General features: G+C 45.1%; 1 protein-coding gene across 2 annotated transcripts in view; it reads right to left on the bottom strand.

Moving 5' to 3' along the window:
• ift81 (intraflagellar transport 81 homolog) overlaps positions 1 to 22,024 on the bottom strand; it is a 112,201-nt gene that overhangs the window by 85,007 nt on the left and 5,170 nt on the right. For both annotated transcript variants that reach the window (XM_068005823.1, XM_068005822.1), the window contains exons 3-10: positions 18,231 to 18,334; positions 16,742 to 16,922; positions 16,390 to 16,479; positions 12,228 to 12,293; positions 11,783 to 11,893; positions 10,542 to 10,626; positions 5,489 to 5,652; positions 3,880 to 3,975 (exon numbers count right to left, since the gene is read on the bottom strand). In XM_068005823.1, coding sequence (XP_067861924.1) covers positions 3,880 to 3,975; positions 5,489 to 5,652; positions 10,542 to 10,626; positions 11,783 to 11,893; positions 12,228 to 12,293; positions 16,390 to 16,479; positions 16,742 to 16,922; positions 18,231 to 18,334 — 897 coding nt within the window. The remainder of the gene's footprint in view (positions 1 to 3,879; positions 3,976 to 5,488; positions 5,653 to 10,541; positions 10,627 to 11,782; positions 11,894 to 12,227; positions 12,294 to 16,389; positions 16,480 to 16,741; positions 16,923 to 18,230; positions 18,335 to 22,024) is intronic.

Genomic DNA, 22,024 nt, shown 5'->3' with positions numbered 1-22,024 from the left:
TTTGCGATGTAATTCAACACTAAATTACAGATAAAATCATGTTTTTCCATCTACTGTCCTATGTGATTAAGAACTGATACCAAACTTACTATAGTCAAACTTACAAAACTAAAATTATTTGATACAGCATTGACATTTATTATAGTCGCCAGTATATGCAACAAGGGTTCTATGTTACACCCCCAAGGTCACCCTTTTGTTTAACTAGATATTGGACAGTAAAGATGCACTCCAGATCATAGGGGACAAGAGGTCCCCTTAAGGGAGTGACCAGTAACAGTGAATTCAAGAGAATATCTAATACAGATCAGTGAAATTCATCAAGTCATGCGAAAAAAATTTAAAAGCAGGAGTCTTGAAAATCACATTTTAATTTCTGCAATCATAAGCAATAAATCTTCATAAAATCACAGAACTTTAAAGTGTTGGCAGTCCTTTGAGCACAAATTAGGGTTATTGAGGGTGGAACTAATTAGAATTGCCAATGTTCTGCTGTGAATATGTAAATTTTATAAACCATGTTTTCTATTACTATTACAAAGTTGTGTATTCTGCAGGAATGTTGTGCCCCTGGGGGCTTCTCTCATGTCCTCATATTCATTGGCCAATCTGCTATAACCTGATCGGTCAGCAAATCTGATTGTTACCTCTTTCTCCAGCAAATTAGTGAGCAGACACCAAATAAATTCCAGAAACAAAACACGAAAGGTAACTGTGGTAGTTGTATACCAGAATTTAAAGAGAAAACTAAAAATTTAAAATCATACCAATAAAGATTTAAAGGTTATAACTAAAATCTGAAGTTAATTGGTAAACATTTAAAAATTCAATTTGTAACTAAGTTTAACTGACAGCCACAGGACAGTCTAAGAATCCTGGGCATGGATTTATAAACAGCACCATGCAGTTCTGATTAAAAGACTAGGTTAGTCAATAGTTAGAGGTACTAGTGGCTGAGCTCACTTTTTTTTCCTATCTCTGAACAATGCTATGGGAGATGAATTAGTACTTTAAAAACTGCTTTTCATCAGTTTCCCAATAATTTAGTGGGTAAATAATGTTAGCTTTGGCATTATTGATTTCAGCCTAGTAGCTCAGAGTAGTACTGTGCCATCCAGACCAACAAGGTCCCAAGTTTGATCCTTGTTCTGCGCTTAAATTAGCTGATCTAAACAAGGACAGCTGTGTGGATACCGCATCTGGCTTCACTGTCAACAGGCCAACCAGGAGAAAAATCAGCATGTTTTGCTTCTGACTGCTGTCCAGTGACTCCAACTGGAATGTATGCGTGTGAAAATTGGGAAGCAACAAGATTGACCACAGCTGCGATGCTGTTCACAGTGCAATCGCCTGCCGAACACACTGTCCAGGCTCACAGCTGAAGAATGGTAACTTGGATGAAGTACTTGGGCTCCTATGGAAACTTACTCCAGCATGAATCTGTGCCGTCAGGAGAAAGGGGCGGGGGGAAGAAACTACTCTGATTTTTAAATTAATATAGAGAATGACCAAACTTTATAAACATGCAAAAATGCAAAATCTGGGTATTTAATATTAAGGATCACTATTTGTAGGAGGAGTTACCACAAATTCCTTAGCACTGCAGAAAACAGTCTATTACCACTATAGATTGGCTCCAGTAGTAATTTATTGACCTTTCGATAAAAGCAAATAAAATGGTAAAGGCGTTTGAAACTACATAACAATTCAAAGCACCCGGGATTGACTGCTGCCTGACAGAAGAGTGCCTTGAACTTCGGAAGCAAAAAGGGGATAAAAACTCCCCTTTTCCTTTATCTCCTTCCCTTCTCCTCCAATCGTCTTATTCCTCCACTGCTCTTCTTCTCCCCTACACCTTGCAGCATCTTGAGCCCCACTCCCCCGCTCCTCCTCCCATCCTCTCTACCCTTCCAACTCTTATCTCCCCATCCCCCAATGCTCCTCCTCCTTCTCTGCTCCCGACACAACTTTCTCCTCCGCATCACCTCTCCCATCTCCCCAACCCCTCCTCCTTCTTCCCCTCAATCTTCCCTTCTCCTCTGCACCTCTCCCTACCCCAACCCTCTTTTCTCTTCCCCTCTTCCTACCCCAACTGTCCCTTCTCCTCCCCTCTCCACACCCCAACCCTCTTTCTCCTCGCCCAGTTCATCCCACCTCTCCCTTGTCCCCTCTCCCCATCCACCCTTTCCTTCTCTCCGCTCACTCTTTTCCTCCTCCCCAACTGTGCATGTACTGAGTTCAGTGGACTCACCGCTGGACCCACCTGTAAGCGGTGTTGGCAGCATTTTTGTCAAGATTACCCAGAGAGACCTATGCATAAGGGTTTCAGTCCTTCAGACAGTAAAAGCATCAGGATCTAGATTAAAGGATTCTTCCAACATCCCAATGTAATATAAAGAGGGCATAAATAAAGATACAGTGCAACATCACAGCCCTCCATTTAATGAGGGGGCAAAACTGGCAGTGCAAGTCTATCCTACAGAACCGTCAATAAGTCTGGCTCAGCTTGTATTACCCTGCTGGTTAAAAGGAGGAAGCCGCAAAGTGGGAGGACACTGATAGGTATAAAATGCAAATAAAAATGAATAACTAAAGCAATCTAGTGTCTAGCAAACACTGATGATCAAGGCAAAGAATTTTTAAAAAATCAGGATATGTAAAGCATTACACTTTGAAATTAAATGAAGCAGCGTGTTTAACATGTTGAATCTGATTTACCATGCTAGCAAAAATTACAGCATTTGTTGGAAAATAAAAATGACTTAGGGCTTGGTTTGAGTCAAATATAAGCAGTACTGAAATATAAATAGCTGTACTACTATACAGCAGTTATGGGTTTAAGAAAAGTATCTGCAAGGAATGAAGCAGAGCTGGCAGTGCTCAATTATAGTGCCAGCTCCACCTCACAAGGGGGGCTTTGCTCATGTGGTCTAACACGTGCAGAGCTCCACTGAACAGTAGTTACATTTTTTAATGTCAATAAAGGAGCCGTTTTGCGTCAATTGTAGTCGATGCGAAAACCATATCCTATTGACTCAAAAACCAGTACAACTAAGCCATTGGATTGATTAAGCAATTAATAAGATGCTTTCAAATTTATGCCATCAAGCGACAATTGGCTCTTACAGAAATACAAATATAAATCTCACCATACTGAAATTTCAACCCATCGGATGGCAGTAAAAGAATATCTTTAGATCACATCAAATACAGTTACCGTGTTTTCCAGTATGTCAGAACATAGTGTGCCTGTTTTGGTGCACGTGGACCAGCTTTCTAGTGTTTTAATTTCTACTCTGCATCTCCTATAGGATGCACTGGCTAAGATTAGGGAATAGGTGTGTGAAGAATCACAGGGAAAATCCATATATCCAACTTCTCCATGGCAGTGTGCCACTTATCAGCTTAATCGGATTGCTTTCAGTTGAGGCAGCAGAGGCCATTACACATTTTTTGGTGGGGGGGAGGGGGGGGGGGTGGGGGGAGACATATTGCCGCTACCAGCTTTCATATTGACAATTTCCATAACCAGATTATACTAGCCGATTGGGTGTTTAGCTCAATGCGGTGGTCAGGTTTTAGGGATCCCATAACCCATCGATGAGGAGTATCACAATACCCATCGGATGCGAGTACCCCATTGGATGCGAGTACCCCATTGGATATCAACCCAGAATTTAGAGCCACAGCTCCAGCCTCCACTCGCCAGGGCTGCCTGGAGCAGGGCTTGAATCATACTCCTACTGACTCTAACCATTAAACCAACGGCTCACTCCCCATTAAACATACTTGGAAAACATGAGTGTACATAAATATGTTTTTTTTTATAAAAATAGTTTAGGAGCTCATTTTCTATATTAATGTTTATATTATCCTTACCTGTTGCCGAAAAAGGAAAAGTTTGTCGTCCATTGGATCATTTCTCATCATTCTCTTTTCAATTAGTTGGTTAATTTGTGTATTGATCTCCTGGATCTGAAAAATGAAGGCAGTGATATCAAAATAATGATCTGTTTCTAAGTATACTAAATTTTAAAAAAGGCATGCATGTTAAATAATAGTATTTAAACATTGAATGTTTTGACTACAAAGGGACACTACAACATTGTAAGTACTGTGCAGTTCCAGGTACAATTATAAGCCTCATTTATATATAATGCTGTTTGAAAAATCTTCATTTACAAAAATTAATCACATTTTAAATCATGTATTTTGAAACTATAACATTATAAAGTACCAAGCCTATAACTGTCTTTCCTTCTATTTTCGTTAAGCTTTGTTGTTGCTCAATGCTTAGCACCAAAACAGTAAAGTGATACTGTACTATAAACCGGCACTTTATGATCAAATAGGGCACCTTAAAAGTTGAAAGATGAGATAGTAGGAAAGGGAAACAATATCACAGAACTTTTTTTTTAATACACTACTCGCAGAAATGATGCAAACTGTTTCTGGTAGTTCAACATTTAGCAAATGCAACTTCATAAATTTATGCGGAGAACAAGAGCTTAATAATCATATGATCATTTAAAAGCTGGAGTACTTGGGCACTCATAAGACAACCAGAACAGATGATATACATACAAGAATAGTTATGGAAAGCAAGAAGTAAAGGGAATAAAAATAGAAAGTGTTGGACATATGCAGCAGGTCCATCAGCATCTGTAAAGGGAAAAGACAGGTTAAAATGTCAGGTGTGGACTCTTTCAGAAGAGTTCTGATGAAGCATCCACATCCAAAATAATAACTTGTCTTTTGTCCTTACACATGCTGATGGACCTGCTTTTCCCAAACATTTTGGGTTTTTTAGATTTCAGAATTTGCAGTATTTTATTTTCAGAAGTACAGGGAACTGTGCTGAAATCTTTCACATCATAAAATATAGGCGTTAGATCAAAAGTCTGAAAAATAGCTGTTGTGCTGTTTTAAAAAAAAGTCGGGGGTCATTGGATAATGATCAGGAGATTTTTCCCTTCCCTACCAATAGGTATTGAAGACAAATAGAGAGCCCCAGTTGCTGGCACAGTGGAGATCAGCCCTGATTGTATGGGTTAGAATGACACTGGACAGTGCATTTAACCAGTAAGCCACCAGGGAAACAACAAAAAATTGCTTAAATTTCTTTCACCTACATTTCTCATAATTTCTATTTCCTTGAAAAACAATACCATTATAATTACTAAAATTGCCATGGTAATTATCACGGTTGCCAACAGCAATGACATGTACATACAGTTTTCCCCAAAATATGATGGCAGCAATTGCCATTTCCCCATGATTATGTGTTATTCTCTGCAACATACAGACCGATTGCTTCCCGAGTCTGTGGTGAATTAACCCCTCCAAGGTAGGTGGGCCACTATAATTGGCATCAGAATCCCCCGTCTAGAAAAGGGTTGGAAAAAAAAAATGCACATACGCGCACACACTCTACATTTACTGTAATCAGCGTCCTAAGAGATGCAATAACATCGTCTTATCACTGCACCTTAGCTTCAAGCTCACTGAGGTCAGAGTGTCCCATAGCAGGTTCCGTTACCACTTTTTGTAAGTAATGGACAGTTTTCTTCTTACTCTCCAATTCCTTGGGAAGCTTGTCTGAAACCATATATGTATTGAATTTGATCTCCTCATCCAGCCTCTTCATCAAACCTGAAATGAATATTCGGTTCAACTATTATGTCAAACATTTTAATCTCAAATGAAACTACGCACATCAACTGGCAGTTACTGATTGTTGTTTTTGAATAATTTTATTTTTAGTTTCTAAAAGTTCAATACTGCATTACTCAGGATGATAACTTTGAACCTTCAACGGTTACAAATTTCAGCATCAGCACTCATAGTATGCTTAAATCCATCAGCCACCTGCGTGGAAAATTTTCAATAATCTTCACAGTCAGGCTACTTGGTAGGTCACCTCAACTTGTTGAAAAAATAGAACAACAATTTTCTACCTCATCATGAAGCAAGTGTGCCTTCTACTGGCTAAGCAAAGGGAATCATTTATAGAAAAGGAAATTGCTATCCTTTTTCTGCTTAGCTGCAAGGAGATAAACAGCTCTAACCAAAAGGTAAAATGGAAGTGAATGTTGACTAAAAGTGATTACAAAATATTAAATTCTGTGGGGCTTTTGCTGACAATTCTACAGTGCTCTTCTCCATTCACAATTACTCCAATAATGAAGCAGCCCATGACAACCTACAGCAGGACCCAGACAACATACAGGCTTTATCTGACAAGTGGCAGGTAACATTTGAGCTACATATGTAACAGGAAATGACCATCTCCAACGAGAAAAATTAGTAATCGGGGGCGGGGGGGGGGGGCTCAGGTGGAAAAGGTAGTAAAAATAATAATTCTAAAACAAACGAAAAGGACGAGAGTAGAGTAATAGTCAGAAATAATGCTTTAGGCACTACAGGTAAAAGGAAAACTAAAAGATGTAAATCAGGAGAGAGAAATAAGAAATGTGTGAGCAAAACAACATTAGAGCAGATGGGCAGGTTCAGGTGTGTGGCCCAGATAAGCATTCTTTATACAAACATACAGAATATAAGGAACAAATTGAATGAATTGCAGGCACAAATTCAACTTAGAGGGTATGAACTGTAGCCATTACTGAGACATGGTTGCCAGATTTTCAGGGCTGGGAACTGAATATACCAGGTTATAAGGTCTACAGGAAGAATAGGGAACTGGTGTGGGGGAAGAGTAGTCTTAGTGATTAAGGATGAAATTACTTCAATAATAAGAGAGGATATAACAAGAGGTAAGCAGGCAGTTGAGACTTTATGGGTAGAATTAAGAAATAGAAAAGGATTTAAGACTGCAGTGGGAGTTGTGTATAGGCCCCCTGGTGGCAGCTGTGAAGTGGCAGAATGTATAAAAGCAGAGATTAGACAAGCATTGAGCAAAGGCAGAGTGGTTTTAATGGGGGATTTTAACTTTCATATAGATTGGGATAAGCAGACGAGCTCATGTCAGAAAGGGAGTCAATTTCTTGAGTGTGTTCAGGACAGCTTTCTGCAACAATAACCAACAAGGGGGCAGGCCATATTAGATTTAATAATGAGTAATGAGCCAGATTTAGTTAACAGCCTAATGATGCGTGAACGTTTATCTAATAGCGATCATAATATGATCGAGTTCAACGTTGTGTTTGAAAGGGAGAAACCCGTAACAGCTACTAAGATTCTAACTTTAGGTAAGGACGACTTCAACGGGATGAGACAGAGACTGTCATCAGTAAACTGGGCAAAACTGTTAATGGGTAAAATGACAAGATCAGTGGGAGGTGTTCAAAAAAGAATTTAATGTGATATGGTACCAGTTTATACCCCTAAGGGGCAAGAGTTCTACTTGCCAAAAAAAACAGCCATAGACAACAAAAGAGGTAAGGGACAATATAAAACTAAAAGAAAAAACATACAAAAATGCAAAAAATAGCACAGATCCTGGCAACAGGGAGAGATACAAAGAACAGCAAAGGGTGCCAAAACAGATAGCAAGAGCTGCAAAAAAGGAAGTATGAAAAGAAACTTGCAAGGGATATCAAAATCAACACAAAATTTTTTTACAATTATATTAGGAAAAAGTGGGTGGTCAAGGGCAATTTGGGTCCCTTAAAAACTGATAATGGTGATACTGTAAATGAAAATAAGGAAATGGCAGACATGTTAAATAATTAATGTCAGTATTTACAGTAGAAGAAGAGGATAGCATTCCGGACACCCCAAGGAAACTAATTTTGAATCAGGGACGGGGACTCATCATAATTAATGTAAGCAAATTAACAGTAATGAAAAAAATAATGGCACTAAAGAATGACAAATCCCCAGGACCAAATGGTTTCTATCCTTGCTCCAAATAGACTTAGGGGTCCATGTACATAGATCATTAAAATGTCATGGACAGGTACAGAAAATAATCAAAAAGGCTAATAGAATGCTGGCCTTTATATCTAGAGGACAAGAATACAAGGGGGTAGAAGTTGTGCTCCAGCTATACAAAGCCATGATTAGCCTGCACCTGGAGTACTGTGTTCAGTTCTGGGCACTGCACCTCAGGAAGGATATACTGGCCTTGGAGGGAGTGCAGAGTAGATTTACCAGAACGATACCTGGACTCCAAGGGTTAAATTACGAGGAGAGATTACACAAACTAGGGTTGTAGGCCTTGGAATTTAGACAATTACGGGGTGATTTGATCGAAGTTTTCAAGATATTAAGGGGAACTGACAGGGTAGATAGAGAGAAACTATTTCCACTGGTTGGGGAGTTTAGGACCAGGGGAAATAGCCTAAAAATTAAAGCCAGGGCTTTCAGGAGTGAAGTTAGGAAACACTTCTACACGCAAAGGGTGGTAGAAGTTTGGAACTCTCTTCTGCAAACGGCAGTTGATGCTAGCTCAATTAATTTTAAATCTGAGATTGATTGATTTTTGTTAACCAAAGGTATTAAGGGATATGGGGTTATGGCAGGTATATGGAGTTAGGTCACAGATCAGCCATGATCTCATTGATTGACGGAACAGGCTGAAGGGGCTAAGTGGTCTACTCCTGTTCCTATGACCATTGCCCCCTGACTTTCAAGAGCACCATCATCACTGAGTCCCTCACCATCAACATCTTAGGGATTACCACTAACCAGAAGCTTAACAGGACCAGCCTCATCAACAACGTGGCTACAAGAACAGGGCAGACGCTGGGTACTCTGCAACAAAGAACCCACCAAAGAATTACACAAATCACCTCCAAGTAATAAAACATCCAGACTCAGACATACACTGCCATTTCGTCACTGCTGCTGGGTCAAAATTCCAGAATTCTCCACCTAACATAATTGTGGGAACACATCAGCACAAGGATTGAAGCAGTTCAAAAAGAACGCCCACTACCACTTTCAAGACAACCGAGGATGAGCAACAAATGCAGATTGCCAGCACCACCCATATCCCAAGAACAAATAATAATTAAAAAAGTACACGCCTTTCTTAGCTTGCATAAAATGCTGTCATCTTTCTTTACCTGCCCTGAAGGAAGAACCTTCACCACACGGACTGCAGCGGTTCAAGAAGGCGGCTCACCACCACCTTCTCAAGGGCAATTAGGGATGGGCAATAAATGCTGCCCTTGCCAGCGACGCCCACATCCCCATGAACGATTAAAAAAAAGTCTTTAGCAGACCCAATTATTAACTACTGTTATCCAGTCATGCTGGCTTTTGTCACTAAAGCCAAGGTTACAGGGTGACCAGACAGAGATCTTGAAGATGACAAATAGTGATAGATTGTTTCCACTGATCAGTGAGACAGCAATGAGAGTGCACAAATGTAAGATAATCACAAAAGGGAATTAAAGGTGAAATTAGAAAACATTTCTTTAGAGAGAGTGGTTTAGAATGTGGAATTCTCTACCACAAACCATTGTTGAAGCAGTCCATAACTTCTTTTAAAAAGGAATTAGATAGGTGCTAAAAAAGAAAGGAATGTGAAGAAAGTGAGATTACACCATTCAATAAACAAGAATTCTACAATCAATATGTTTCAATCAGAAGAAATCAATGGAAGAAAGAACCTTAAGAATTAAGAGGACTCTGGTGAACAACAACTTAATTACTGGTATTCCACAGTATGAAGAGAAAATGATAAAGAACAGAATCGTTTTCTTTGACACTAACATTTTCCTCCATGATCTAATAATTGTACTGCAGTTTTATTTACATAATGGGCTTAATATAATTTAAATATATTTCAATTTTTATCTGTTTTTTCACCTCTCCCACATAGCTCTGGGTGGGTAGGGAGTGTCTGTATTGTGATGCATAAGACATCACAACTATATAGGAAGGGCTAAATGGACCAGTGGGTTTTTTCCTGTCCATTATTTTCATATGTGCGTATGTAGGTAACATAGTAACATGAAAGAATCTGAAAGGTCACATAATTAAAATATGATCTAGAATGCAGGATGTTGTTTCTTCTTGATAAAAATGCAAGCAATGAACACCAGTACCAAATATTTGTCAATCTAATAAACAAGCTGTCATCCTTCAACTGCCATTGAGTTCCATAAAATAAACAAAATGAGGAAAACACATTTTAAAGATTTGGTGTGAAATATAATATTGATTATCTAAGAAAAGCCTATTAAGTTAAAAGCTATGGTACACTACTTAATAGTTTCCATGGTTGATTGCGTACACCACTTGGTTGGCACAGGAATGGAGCATAAAATGAAATCATTCATAATTGAAACATTCTTCGGTGGCACACTTCTCGAGTAACAATTGGTGGAGTATGTTTTTGTTAGTTAGCTGGGCCAAGAACAAGGAGGTATGGACAACTCAAACATTAGTCTGGAGGAGAAGATACTCAGGTGCTGTCTTGAGTCCACCAATATCTTAATGCAATGCAGATAGTTTAGTGAACAACATGGTTTCTAGCCTTTTTTGGCATGTATCCAGAGCCATTTTTTCTACTACTTTCATTTGCTATTTTGACACAGCCTCCTACATTTGTAGTTTCAAAAAGCACTTACTTTCAGGCTTTGCATCTGCTGAAGCCTGCCGAAGGTCCTTCAACTGCTGTTGTGCTCTCTGCAGCCTTTGCTCTGCATGGAATAACTACAGAAGGAAACATATAATGTAAAAGTCCAATATAATAAAAACTGCACAACATTGCTAAAAACTCCATTTTTATTAAATGGATCAAAAGCAGACATGATTTACCTCCATGACTTCTAGTACACTCTAACAGTCCTTCATGTTTCATGGAGATTGTCTTTGAAGTGAAAACTAGAGCAAGTTATAATACACACAAGGTATAGCTGATGACCTACGCACATCTGGTACAGTTGGTTGGTGTGAAGTTACTTTCCTGATGTTCTCAGGCCATGCATTCACTATAGCCAGGAGGCAAATAAGCAATATACCGTAGGCTTCCACTAATCAAAGCCTGAGTCAGACACAGTGTACATAAGATTTTGCACTGATTTCCTCCTGCCCCCATACAGGGGAGTACCTGAAGGTGATACAGGCAGGATCAAAAACTCAGTGTAGTTCCATGTCCCACCACTCAATGGCACTGTGGTACGTGTATGCTGTCAACTAGCCAAGCATTATGATCACTACAGGAGAATCACTGAACAATCTATTATTGCTGGAAGAGTCAGTAATCATTTGTCTAGGATCTCAAATAGATATTACAGCTTAATGAATTAAGTTTGCATTTTATAGCTAACAGCAAATGTCTCCTGCTAAAATTATATACCTCCTGCCAAATTTCCTACAATAGATATAAAATCTCCATTGACTCCCCATCCTCCAATCCATTAAATTCAAAATCCTTGTTCACAAATCCTTCCACAGCCTCACCCCTTCTTACTCTGCAACCTCGTACAGCCCTACACGCTATCATGTATCTTCCACTTTTGTAACTATGGCATCCTGTACAAACCTCATCCTTCCACTCTCATCTTTTGTGTCAGAGCCTTCAGCTATTTTAATTTTGTACTTAAACTCCACCTACACACATCCACCTATGGCCTCTCTCCCCACTTCAAAAGGCTCCTCAAAACTTCTCCAATCACAACTTCAGTCACCTTCCTACTCCTGTCAAATGCTGCTGCTCAGTGCTGGTATTTTCTCCTCTGTTAATTGCAGTAGGACATTTAATGTTCTAAAGATGCTATATAAATGAAAGCAGTTGTTATATGAAGCTATTCCAGACCAAGTATAAATTTCCTCATACAGCTTGTACAATACATGCGTTATAAGTTACCTGATTTTTCTGTTCCTGCTTTTGCTGCATTAAAGATTCTTCCCTCTCCTTCTCCACACGAAGCTGTCTTGCCATCTCCAACATCCGCCGGTGATTTGATACCGAGTCCACCTAGTGAAAACATGTAAGCATTGCTTTTTACCATCAGCGTCTTAAGAAAATATGACCAAGCTCATATTTCATAGTTGATTTTCTTTTGCCATCAATAGCTGCAGATGACAGCATGGAATTCACACCAATTATATCAACATGCACACATTAAGTGTGCAACTCCTTGTAGAGTTTGGCAACTCTCCCAGCAAGTCTCCTTTTACTCAAATGTGTTATTTAATCCTTTCCTTAAGCAAGCAACATACTCCTTCAGTCCAGATCTATATTTTTTCATGTGACAAATATCAAAGTATGGCCACAGAAACAATATCCTTACAACATAACTGGATCATACCCTTTTCTTTAGACGTTCCACTCGCTTAATGAGTTGATCCTTCTCTTCCTCCATAGCATTTATATCCTGCAAATCCAAAGCAAAAATTTATAATGCATTACCTACTCCATTTTTGTATTTTAACACGTTGAAGTTTTCCTTAAGCAAAATTCCAAACTAAAAACTCTACCTATTAATATCTGCAAATATAAATTGAGTGCCGTATTCAGTATGATGTGACATTTAAAAGAAAGATTCTGATAACATACAGTTCTCTTAGTAGCAGCTTAAAAATTTACTTGTATTTGCCGGTCTCAGTAGCACACCATTTCAGTACAAGAATGATTGTACCATGGAGTTCTAGAACACAGGTGCTCTTCCACAATTCTTTATGTTAAGTATCTTAGCTTCATGATTAGCAAGATGCTTCCACTGAGGCACAAAAGGAAAATACTACACAAATTAAGCAGGACAGTGGGTCAATTTGTGCTACTCTTTCATAACTCCAAGCCTTAAAACCCAGACAACAGGTTATCAAATCAACCAGGGGTGAAAATGATCAGTAGCAAAAAGTAACATGGAATCAAGAGAAAATAAACTCTCACAATTGGCAGGAACTTTAACTCTTCAAATATGTTTGAATAAAAGATTTGTTAGTGTAACAAATGAACCAAACGAACTGGAAAGGAAGGTCACCAATGATCTGATCTGGGGAGCACTGCAGCCAGAGACTCAACTTGTGTGAATGTCTACTGTCATATTCTCTCACTTGCACAAGCCATTTAGGTCTCTGGAACTAATGCAGAAATATACAGTATAACAGACAACCATACTATTATAAATGATAAGAGTTTGTAACAGGATTTAAAAATAATTGATGATTTACAGTGATACAAGCAAGGCTCAGAATAGGATAGGGAGTAGTGGGCCAGGTGGTTCAGTATAACATAGGCTCCCACAAGTACAGACACAGCATGTACTTTGCCATTATAAACATTTAAAAATTGGTCCAAATTACTTCATATAAAGCGGGTGGAAGGAACTTCATCTCTACATTTTTCGACTGGCTATAGTAAAGCTGATGGTTGAATTTACGAAGGAGAATTCCTGCCCATTAGAAATTCAAATGTATTCACGCACATGGATACAAACCTATCCTTTGATAAAACGTTTTATATATAATGATTGCCAATAGGTTTCTAATTCCAGCAAATGGCTCAGATTATCTTTAACATATAAAAGTACTCGATTTTTTAAACTTTACTTATCTCCAAACCACAGCTAAATGTTTATGTAGGAGAGATACTTTGCATGTTCTAAATCTCAGCTAGAAAGACAAGTGGAGGAAATTTCATTCTCCACTAAAAAAAAAAGAGTAAAAAGGGAGAGCACACAGCAGCCACATCATCCTAGCTTGCTTGGGGTTTGAAACTGCTTTTAAAATATTGTTTAAAATAAATGGGTTACCAACTTAAAAAGTACAACCAGGAGTTTGGTGCAAGTGTTAACCAGTGCACTAAAAATAGTGCTCAGAGGGATTTCAATCCCCTTGCATTCAGACAGAGAGTAGCACAGGCAAAGGCCTAAAAATAAGTTGTCTTCCCATCTCCTGAACTGGAAGATGATAAATGGTATGGGAGGATTGTCTGAAAGACGCTGGGAGAATAACTTAAAATAAAAACAAAATTGTGAGAAATAAACCAAATATCCAGGTTAGTAACACAATGGGATGTGGATATCTCACACGGGAGCCACTAGGAAATAATTCCAACCTTACTTGAGTCACTATTTCGTAGTGAAAGAAAACAAAAACCTGCATTTGTAATAGCGCCTTACCATGTCTCAGCAAAGTCTCAAAGTGTTTCATATGCAATTACAGTAGTTACTTTGAATTTCAATTAATATGGTTTTGTAGACAAACACGGCAGCTATTTTATGTACAGCAACATCCCGCAGATAACAATCAGATGAATGACCAATTTATATTTTTTTGTGTTGGCATTGGTTGGGAGAGAAATGTCAGCCAGCAGAACTCCCATCTCTTCTTTAAATAGTAAAATGGAATTTTTAATGTTTAACTATGTTTAAATAGATGGAGCCTCAGTTTAATATCTCCTCCAAATGACACAAGCTAATGTCAATTTTTGGAAATTCAAAGAATGATCAATGTGTGGAATAGACATCCAGATAGTGGAAGCAAAATCCCTGGAATCATTTAAGAAACAATTGGATGCTACAATGGGTGGGAGTTTAGGATGTTTCGGAATGGATAAACTAAGATGGGATGAACGCCCTTCCTTATCTGTAATTATCTTGTGACGATCACCTCCAACAAAGCAGTAATTCTTCAGTACTGCACTAGTGTCAGTCTAATCATGGACTAGATTTTCTGCTCATTCATAGTCCAAAGGCAGAAAATGTAATTAAGGAGAAGCTCAGCAAGTCAGGCAGCATCTGTGAAGAAATAAATAGAGTTAAAGTTTCAGGTCGAAGACCTTTCATCAGGACTGGAAGATGTTAAAGAGTTAAAGTTTTTAAGCAAGTACAGAGCCAGAGAAAGTTGGCGGGGGGGAGGGAGGATGTTGCCTGATGCTGCCTGACTTGCTGAGCTTCTCCAGCATTTTCTGTTTTTATTTCAGATTTCCGGCATCCGCAGTATTTTGCTTTTGATTTAGGTTTAATTCACAGCCACTTCTCTTCCAGGAATGCCCCACCTTGAAGAAGTTCTGCTCTTCTCTCCGATGGGATTTCCATTTGTCTCTTTTGCCTTGTTCACCTTCATTGCTTTCTGTTTCCCTTCTCGTGTTTGCCCTTTTGTTCTTTCCTCCCCTCCCCTTCCTCCCTACTTTCCCTGGCTCTGTACTTGCTTAAAAACTTTAACATTTTCCGGTTCTGACAAAGGTCTTTGACCTGAAACGTTAACTCTGTTTCTTTCTCCACAGATGCTGCCTGACTTACTGAGCTTCTCCAGCATTTTCTGTTTTTATTTAATATAATTAAATCCTGGAGTGGGGCTAGAATCTATAACTTTCTGACTCGAGACAACAGTGCTACCAACTGAGCCAAGCTGATACTACATTTATACCCTTTCTTCTTTTTTATTATATCACTCAAGTTATAGTTATACCCTCAATCAAGAGGAGTTGGCAAACCAGGGACCGGTTCCTCAATGACTGGTGCTAACATTCCCCATAGGCTGACTTGTAGAAGGCACACTTACATGAACAAGGTGGACAAAGCGTCAACTTAGTCCACTACACTCTCAAAGTAGTTTCATTAAAAGGATAATAAAGGCAACATATTTTGGTTGTTTCTAAATATTAATAGAATGATTTGCATTAGAGGTTCTTAATTATGTTTAAGGCTCTTGCATGTTGTAAGAGTGAGGTGAGGTGGAGCATGTTGGTAGGAAAAATAAGGCGGCCACATACTGCTTGGATAATAAATGGAATAGAGGAGCAAAGGGATCTAGGAGTACATACACAAATCACTAAAAGTAGCAACGCAGGTTAATAAGGCCATAAAAAAGGCAAATCATTCACCGGAGTTCATTTCTAGAGGGACAGAATTGAAAAGCAGAGAAGTTATATTAAACTTATACAGAACCTTGGTTAGACCACACTTGGAGTACAGTGCACAGTTCTGGTCTCCATATTGTAGACAGCATATAGAGGCATTGGAGAAGGTGCAAAAAAGATTCACAAGGATGATACCAGAACTGAGAGGATATACTTATCAGGAAAGGCTGAATAAGCTGGTACTCTTTTCTCTAGAAAAGAGAAGGCTGAGGAGTCACCTGATAGAAGTCATCAAGATAATGAAAGGGTTTGATAGGGTAGACGTAGAGAAAACGTTTCCATGTCTGGGGGAGTCCAAAACCAGAAGTCATAAATATAAAATAGTCACTAATAAATCCAATAGGGAATTCAGGAGAAACTTCTTTACCCAAAGAGTGGTAAGAATGTGGAACGCGCTACCACAAGAAGTATTTGAGGCAAATAGCATAGATGTATTTAAGGGACAGCTAGAAAAGCACATGAGGGAGAAAGGAATAGAAGGGTATGCTGAAATGGTTAGATGAAGTGAGGGGGGGACGGGGAGGAAGGAGGCTCATGTCGCACATAAACCCCGGCATAGGCCGGTTGGGCCAAATGGCCTTTGATGAAATTTATTTACTACTTACCCTTCTTATTTCTGCAGTTGAAAAACCAGAGTTCTTCAACTGTTCACATTCCTTGTGCAAAGTTTTGAACCCGTCCACTAATTCTTCATACTGCAACAAAAATCAGAATAATTCTTAAAAACATTTCTGCCAACTTCAGTGTTTTGTAGATTTAAACCAAACTAAACTGTTCCATTCAGCTAGTGCTTTGAAACCTTTTAAATCCAGTTAATGTTCGCCATATTTTATCATAATATGAATTTGCTTTAGATTAAAATAAGAGGAATTAAAGAAACATTACTCTTAGACAAATAAACATCCATGCTAAGAAATAAGTAGTCCACATTTCGAATTAAAGGTGTCATTAGTAAACCTGATTATAAGTGTCTGCCACCACGTCATCCTGCAGAAAGTCGGCAGGGATCTCCACCTTGACAAGGAAGCGAGCCAGATACGCTCTTTTTTTAAGCTCATTAGTCCGCTGCAGAAGCCAGTGTAAAATGGGATGAATTATAGGCTTATTCCCAGTGACCAGACCCTGTCGAAAGGCACTCCTGGAGGAATGGTCACAAAAGCACAATCAGATTTTTCAATCAATTACACTTTGAAGCATGCCATCTAATTCAATCTCGATTATCTTATTGGTTTTATGCTGCAACACATTCTTGAACAACTGAGAAAACAAATGGTTTGACACAAAATGACAAAAACAAAGACAAAAGTGAGCAAATTAAGATATTTTAAAATAATTTTATTGGACACAGTCTCATTATTTACCTTGAATAGATAATCTTAATATAATTTTTCCTATATTAATATTCAGTTCCTATTTAGAGAATGAAGCAATATTTTGCTTGAACCTCTGCAAAAAATTTGAAAAGGACTGATTTTTAATACAGTGCACAGCCCATTCAAAGCACTACATTACAGACTATGAAATAAAGCAAAAATTTCTCCTTTTTTAAAAAAAGTTTGTCTTAAAATTTAACAGATGTAGAACTTGATTACAAGAATGGAACTGTTTTCACCATATTTTCAAAAAATCCCTTGTTAGACAAAGTGGTACGACATAGGCTTCTGCAATTCCCCACGTGGTGAATGCCTTATACCAGCCCGGATGTCAGGAGGAAGTGGCAAGTGGAAATTATAGGGTGGACTTTGAAGTGTCTCACATATAGCCACCATATATTGGAAAATTGCGGGGATGTTGCCTGCGATTTTCCATCCAATGTTTTCAATGGACAACGCAGGCAGCATGCTTGTGATTTTCTCAATTGTGCTGGCTGTGTGTAAGGCCTCATCAGCGTGGCAAATTTACTCTTATGTGCTTCCCCATAGATAGGAAAAGAAATAAAAACAAAGTAAGATAACCTGGGAGGCTATTGTATACGAATCAAGTCATCAGTTACAGAACTAGTCATCTACCCAACCTCCCAGTAGAGGACTGGTACGTGACACATGATAAATGGAGAGCCTGATCAGGGGATAATATATCAGAAACTGGGTTCTGAAAAAAAAGACAAGCAAGTGTTTTTACCATACTACTGGCTTGGTCTTCATTCTTTCCTTAAAAAGACATTTTCTAACGCTGACCACGCAGCCAGGAGTTTACCTAATGAATGACAGTGTCATCTCTATGACTTGCTCCTATTGCTGAATACATGTCCATTTATATAATATATAGTCTTAACAGTACAGGAGATATCCAATTGCAGAGGTGACTGAAAGCGGCTCGAAAACAGGTAATTTGTCTGACTTCTCTGTCAGGAAACTGTGCATACAGAAGTGAGAAATCTAAAGAGGAAAGTGGTAAAATAAATGTTCTTCTTTAACCCCCAGGAAAAAGATAAAACGTTACATACATATCGGAAGCATTTCCAGGTGGCTTGTATTTCAGAATTCCCAGAAGGCTAAACATTCGCTTTGCTGTTTGATCTGGTGCTTCCTCTCGTATGTCGATATTGTGCTACCAGAAAAGGCAAGAATATTGCTAATGTTATTAGATATTAAATCTGGTACGTGCAGCACATGTTTTATTGAAAACTCATTATAGAGGAGGGGGAGGGGTTGAGAGGTGGGAAGGATTGAGGGGAGGAGGGGTTGAGGGTTTTCTATGATTCCCTTTATTGACTACTTTGTGTTGTGAAGAAAGTGTGGAAAGCATATTATTGCTCCTTCAGTTGGTAAAGACAATGGGCACGATTTTCACACCCCCGGGCGGGTGCACTCGTGGCGGGGGGGCTGCGAAAATTGGGGATTCCCGGGGCGGGTCTGGAGCCTGGCTCCAACCCGCCCACTTCCGGCTTCCCCAGTGACGCGCTGACATGCGCGCAGCCCCCGCATGTGGGACTCCCACCGGCAATTAATGCCAGCGGGGTGCCACTTAAAGTACTTAAACAGGTATTTCAGGTCGTTTACAGACCTGACTAACCTGATATTTTAGGACGGGTGGGATTTTGAAACGAACTGAGACAGTTTCCCGTACTAGGGGTACCCTCGCGTGTCGCCCGGGGGGGGGGGGGGACACTCGTTCGTCGCCGGGAAGGGGGGTGCCCTCGCTCGTCGCCGGGAAGTGGGGGGGCCCTCGCTCGTCGCCGGGAAGGGGGGGGGGGGCCCTCGCTCGTCGCCGGGAAGGGGGGTGGGACCCTCGCTCGTCGCCGGGAAGGGGGGTGGGACCCTCGCTCGTCGCCGGGAAGGGGGGTGGGACCCTCGCTCGTCGCCGGGAAGGGGGGGGGGGACCCTCGCTCGTCGCCGGGAAGGGGGGGGGGGACCCTCGCTCGTCGCCGGGAAGGGGGGGGGGGGACCCTCGCTCGTCGCCGGGAAGGGGGGGGGGACCCTCGCTCGTCGCCGGGAAGGGGGGGGGGACCCTCGCTCGTCGCCGGGAAGGGGGGGGGGACCCTCGCTCGTCGCCGGGAAGGGGGGGGGGACCCTCGCTCGTCGCCGGGAAGGGGGGGGGGACCCTCGCTCGTCGCCGGGAAGGGGGGGGGGACCCTCGCTCGTCGCCGGGAAGGGGGGGGGGACCCTCGCTCGTCGCCGGGAAGGGGGGGGGGACCCTCGCTCGTCGCCGGGAAGGGGGGGGGGACCCTCGCTCGTCGCCGGGAAGGGGGGGGGGACCCTCGCTCGTCGCCGGGAAGGGGGGGGGGACCCTCGCTCGTCGCCGGGAAGGGGGGGGGGGACCCTCGCTCGTCGCCGGGAAGGGGGGGGGGGACCCTCGCTCGTCGCCGGGAAGGGGGGGGGGGACCCTCGCTCGTCGCCGGGAAGGGGGGGGGGACCCTCGCTCGTCGCCGGGAAGGGGGGGGGGGACCCTCGCTCGTCGCCGGGAAGGGGGGGGGGACCCTCGCTCGTCGCCGGGAAGGGGGGGGGGACCCTCGCTCGTCGCCGGGAAGGGGGGGGGGACCCTCGCTCGTCGCCGGGAAGGGGGGGGGGACCCTCGCTCGTCGCCGGGAAGGGGGGGGGGGACCCTCGCTCGTCGCCGGGAAGGGGGGGGGGACCCTCGCTCGTCGCCGGGAAGGGGGGGGGGACCCTCGCTCGTCGCCGGGAAGGGGGGGGGGACCCTCGCTCGTCGCCGGGAAGGGGGGAGGGACCCTCGCTCGTCGCCGGGACCCTCGCTCGTCGCCGGGTAGGGGGGGGGACCCTCGCTCGTCGCCGGGTAGGGGGGGGGGACCCTTGCTCGTCGCCGGGTAGGGGTGGGGGGGGGGAACCCTCGCTCCTCGCTGGGAAGGGGGGGGGACCCTCGCTCGTCGCCGGGTAGGGGGGGGGGGACCCTCGCTCGTCGCCGGGTAGGGGGGGGGGGACCCTCGCTCGTCGCCGGGTAGGGGGGGGGGGACCCTCGCTCGTCGCCGGGTAGGGGGGGGGGGACCCTCGCTCGTCGCCGGGTAGGGGGGGGGGACCCTCGCTCGTCGCCGGGTAGGGGGGGGGGGACCCTCGCTCGTCGCCGGGTAGGGGGGGGGGACCCTCGCTCGTCGCCGGGTAGGGGGGGGGGGGGGGAAGGAACCCTCGCTCGTCGCCGGGAAGGGGGGGGGGGAACCTCGCTCGTCGCCGGGAAGGGGGGGGGGGCCCCCGCTCGCCACGGTGGTGGGGGGGGGGGGGGGAACACCCGCTCTCCGCGGTGGTGTGGGGGGGGGGGGGGGGGGACCCTCGCTCGTCGCCGGGAAGGGGGGGGGGGGGGGGGGGGACCCTCGCTCGTCGCCGGGAAGGGGGGGGGACCCTCGCTCGTCGCCGGGTAAGGGGGGGGGGGGGGAAACCTCGCTCGTCGCCGGGAAGGGGGGGGGACCCTCGCTCGTCGCCGGGTAGGGGGGGGGGGGGGGGGGAACCCTCGCTCGTCGCCGGAAGGGGGGGGGGGAACCTCGCTCGTTGCCGGGAAGGTGGGGGGGCCCCCGCTCGCCACGGTGGTGGGGGGGGGGGGGAACGGAGAACCCCTGCTCGCCGCGGTGGTGGGGGGGGGGGGGAACGAGAACCCCTGCTCGCCACGGTGTGGGGGGGGGGGGAACGGAGAACCCCTGCTCGCCACGGTGGTGGGGGGGGGGGGGGGGGAACGGGGACCCCTGCTCGCCGCGTGGTGGTGGGGGGGGGGAACGGGGACCCCTGCTCGCCGCGGTGGTGGCGGGGGGGGGGGGGGACGGGGACCCTGCTCGCCGCGGTGGTGGTGGGGGGACCCCAGCTCGCCGCGGTGGTGGGGGGGGGGGACCCCAGCTCGTCGCGGTGGTGGGGGGGGGGGAACGGGGACCCCTGCTCGCCGCGGTGGTGGCAGGGGGGGGGGGGGGGGGGGAAGACGGGGACCCCAGCTCGCCGCGGTGGTGGGGGGGGGGGACCCCAGCTCGCCGCGGTGGTGGGGGGGGGGGGGGGAACGGGGACCCCTGCTCGCCGCGGTGGTGGGGGGGGGGAACGGGGACCCTGCTCGCCTCGGTGGTGGCGGGGGTGGGGGGGGGGGACCCCAGCTCGCGCGGTGGTGGGGGGGGGGACCCCCAGCTCGCCGCGGTGGGTGGGGGGGGACCCCAGCTCGCCGCGGTGGTGGGGGGGGGGGGACCCAGCTCGCCGCGGTGGTGGGGGGGGGGGGAGGACCCCAGCTCGCCGCGGTGGTGGGGGGGGGGGGGACCCCAGCTCTCCGCGGTGGTGGGGGGGGGGGGGGGACCCCAGCTCGCCGCGGTGGTGTGGGGGGGGGGGGACCCCAGCTCGCCGCGGTGGTGGGGGGGGGGGGGGACCCCAGCTCGCCGCGGTGGTGGGGGGGGGGGGGACCCAGCTCGCCGCGGTGGTGGGGGGGGGGGGGGACCCAGCTCGCCGCGGTGGTGGGGGGGGGGGGGACCCCAGCTCGCCGCGGTGGTGGGGGGGGGGACCCCAGCTCGCCGCGGTGGTGGGGGGGGGGGGGGACCCCAGCTCGCCGCGGCGGTGGGGGGGGGGACCCCAGCTCGCCGCGGCGGTGGGGGGGGGGGGACCCCAGCTCGCCGCGGTGGTGGGGGGGGGGACCCCAGCTCGCCGCGGTGGTGGGGGGGGGGGACCCCAGCTCGTCGCGGTGGTGGGGGGGGGGGGACCCCAGCTCCTCGCCGCGGGTGGTGGGGGGGGGGGGGACCCCAGCTCGCCGCGGTGGTGGGGGGGGGGGAACACCAGCTCGCCGCGGTGGTGGGGGGGGGGGCGACACCAGCTCGCCGCGGTGGTGGTA

This window comes from Heptranchias perlo, chromosome 25 (genome assembly GCF_035084215.1).
Source record: "Heptranchias perlo isolate sHepPer1 chromosome 25, sHepPer1.hap1, whole genome shotgun sequence".
NCBI lineage: Eukaryota > Metazoa > Chordata > Chondrichthyes > Hexanchiformes > Hexanchidae > Heptranchias > Heptranchias perlo.
This window is presented reverse-complemented; position numbering and strand designations above follow the sequence as displayed.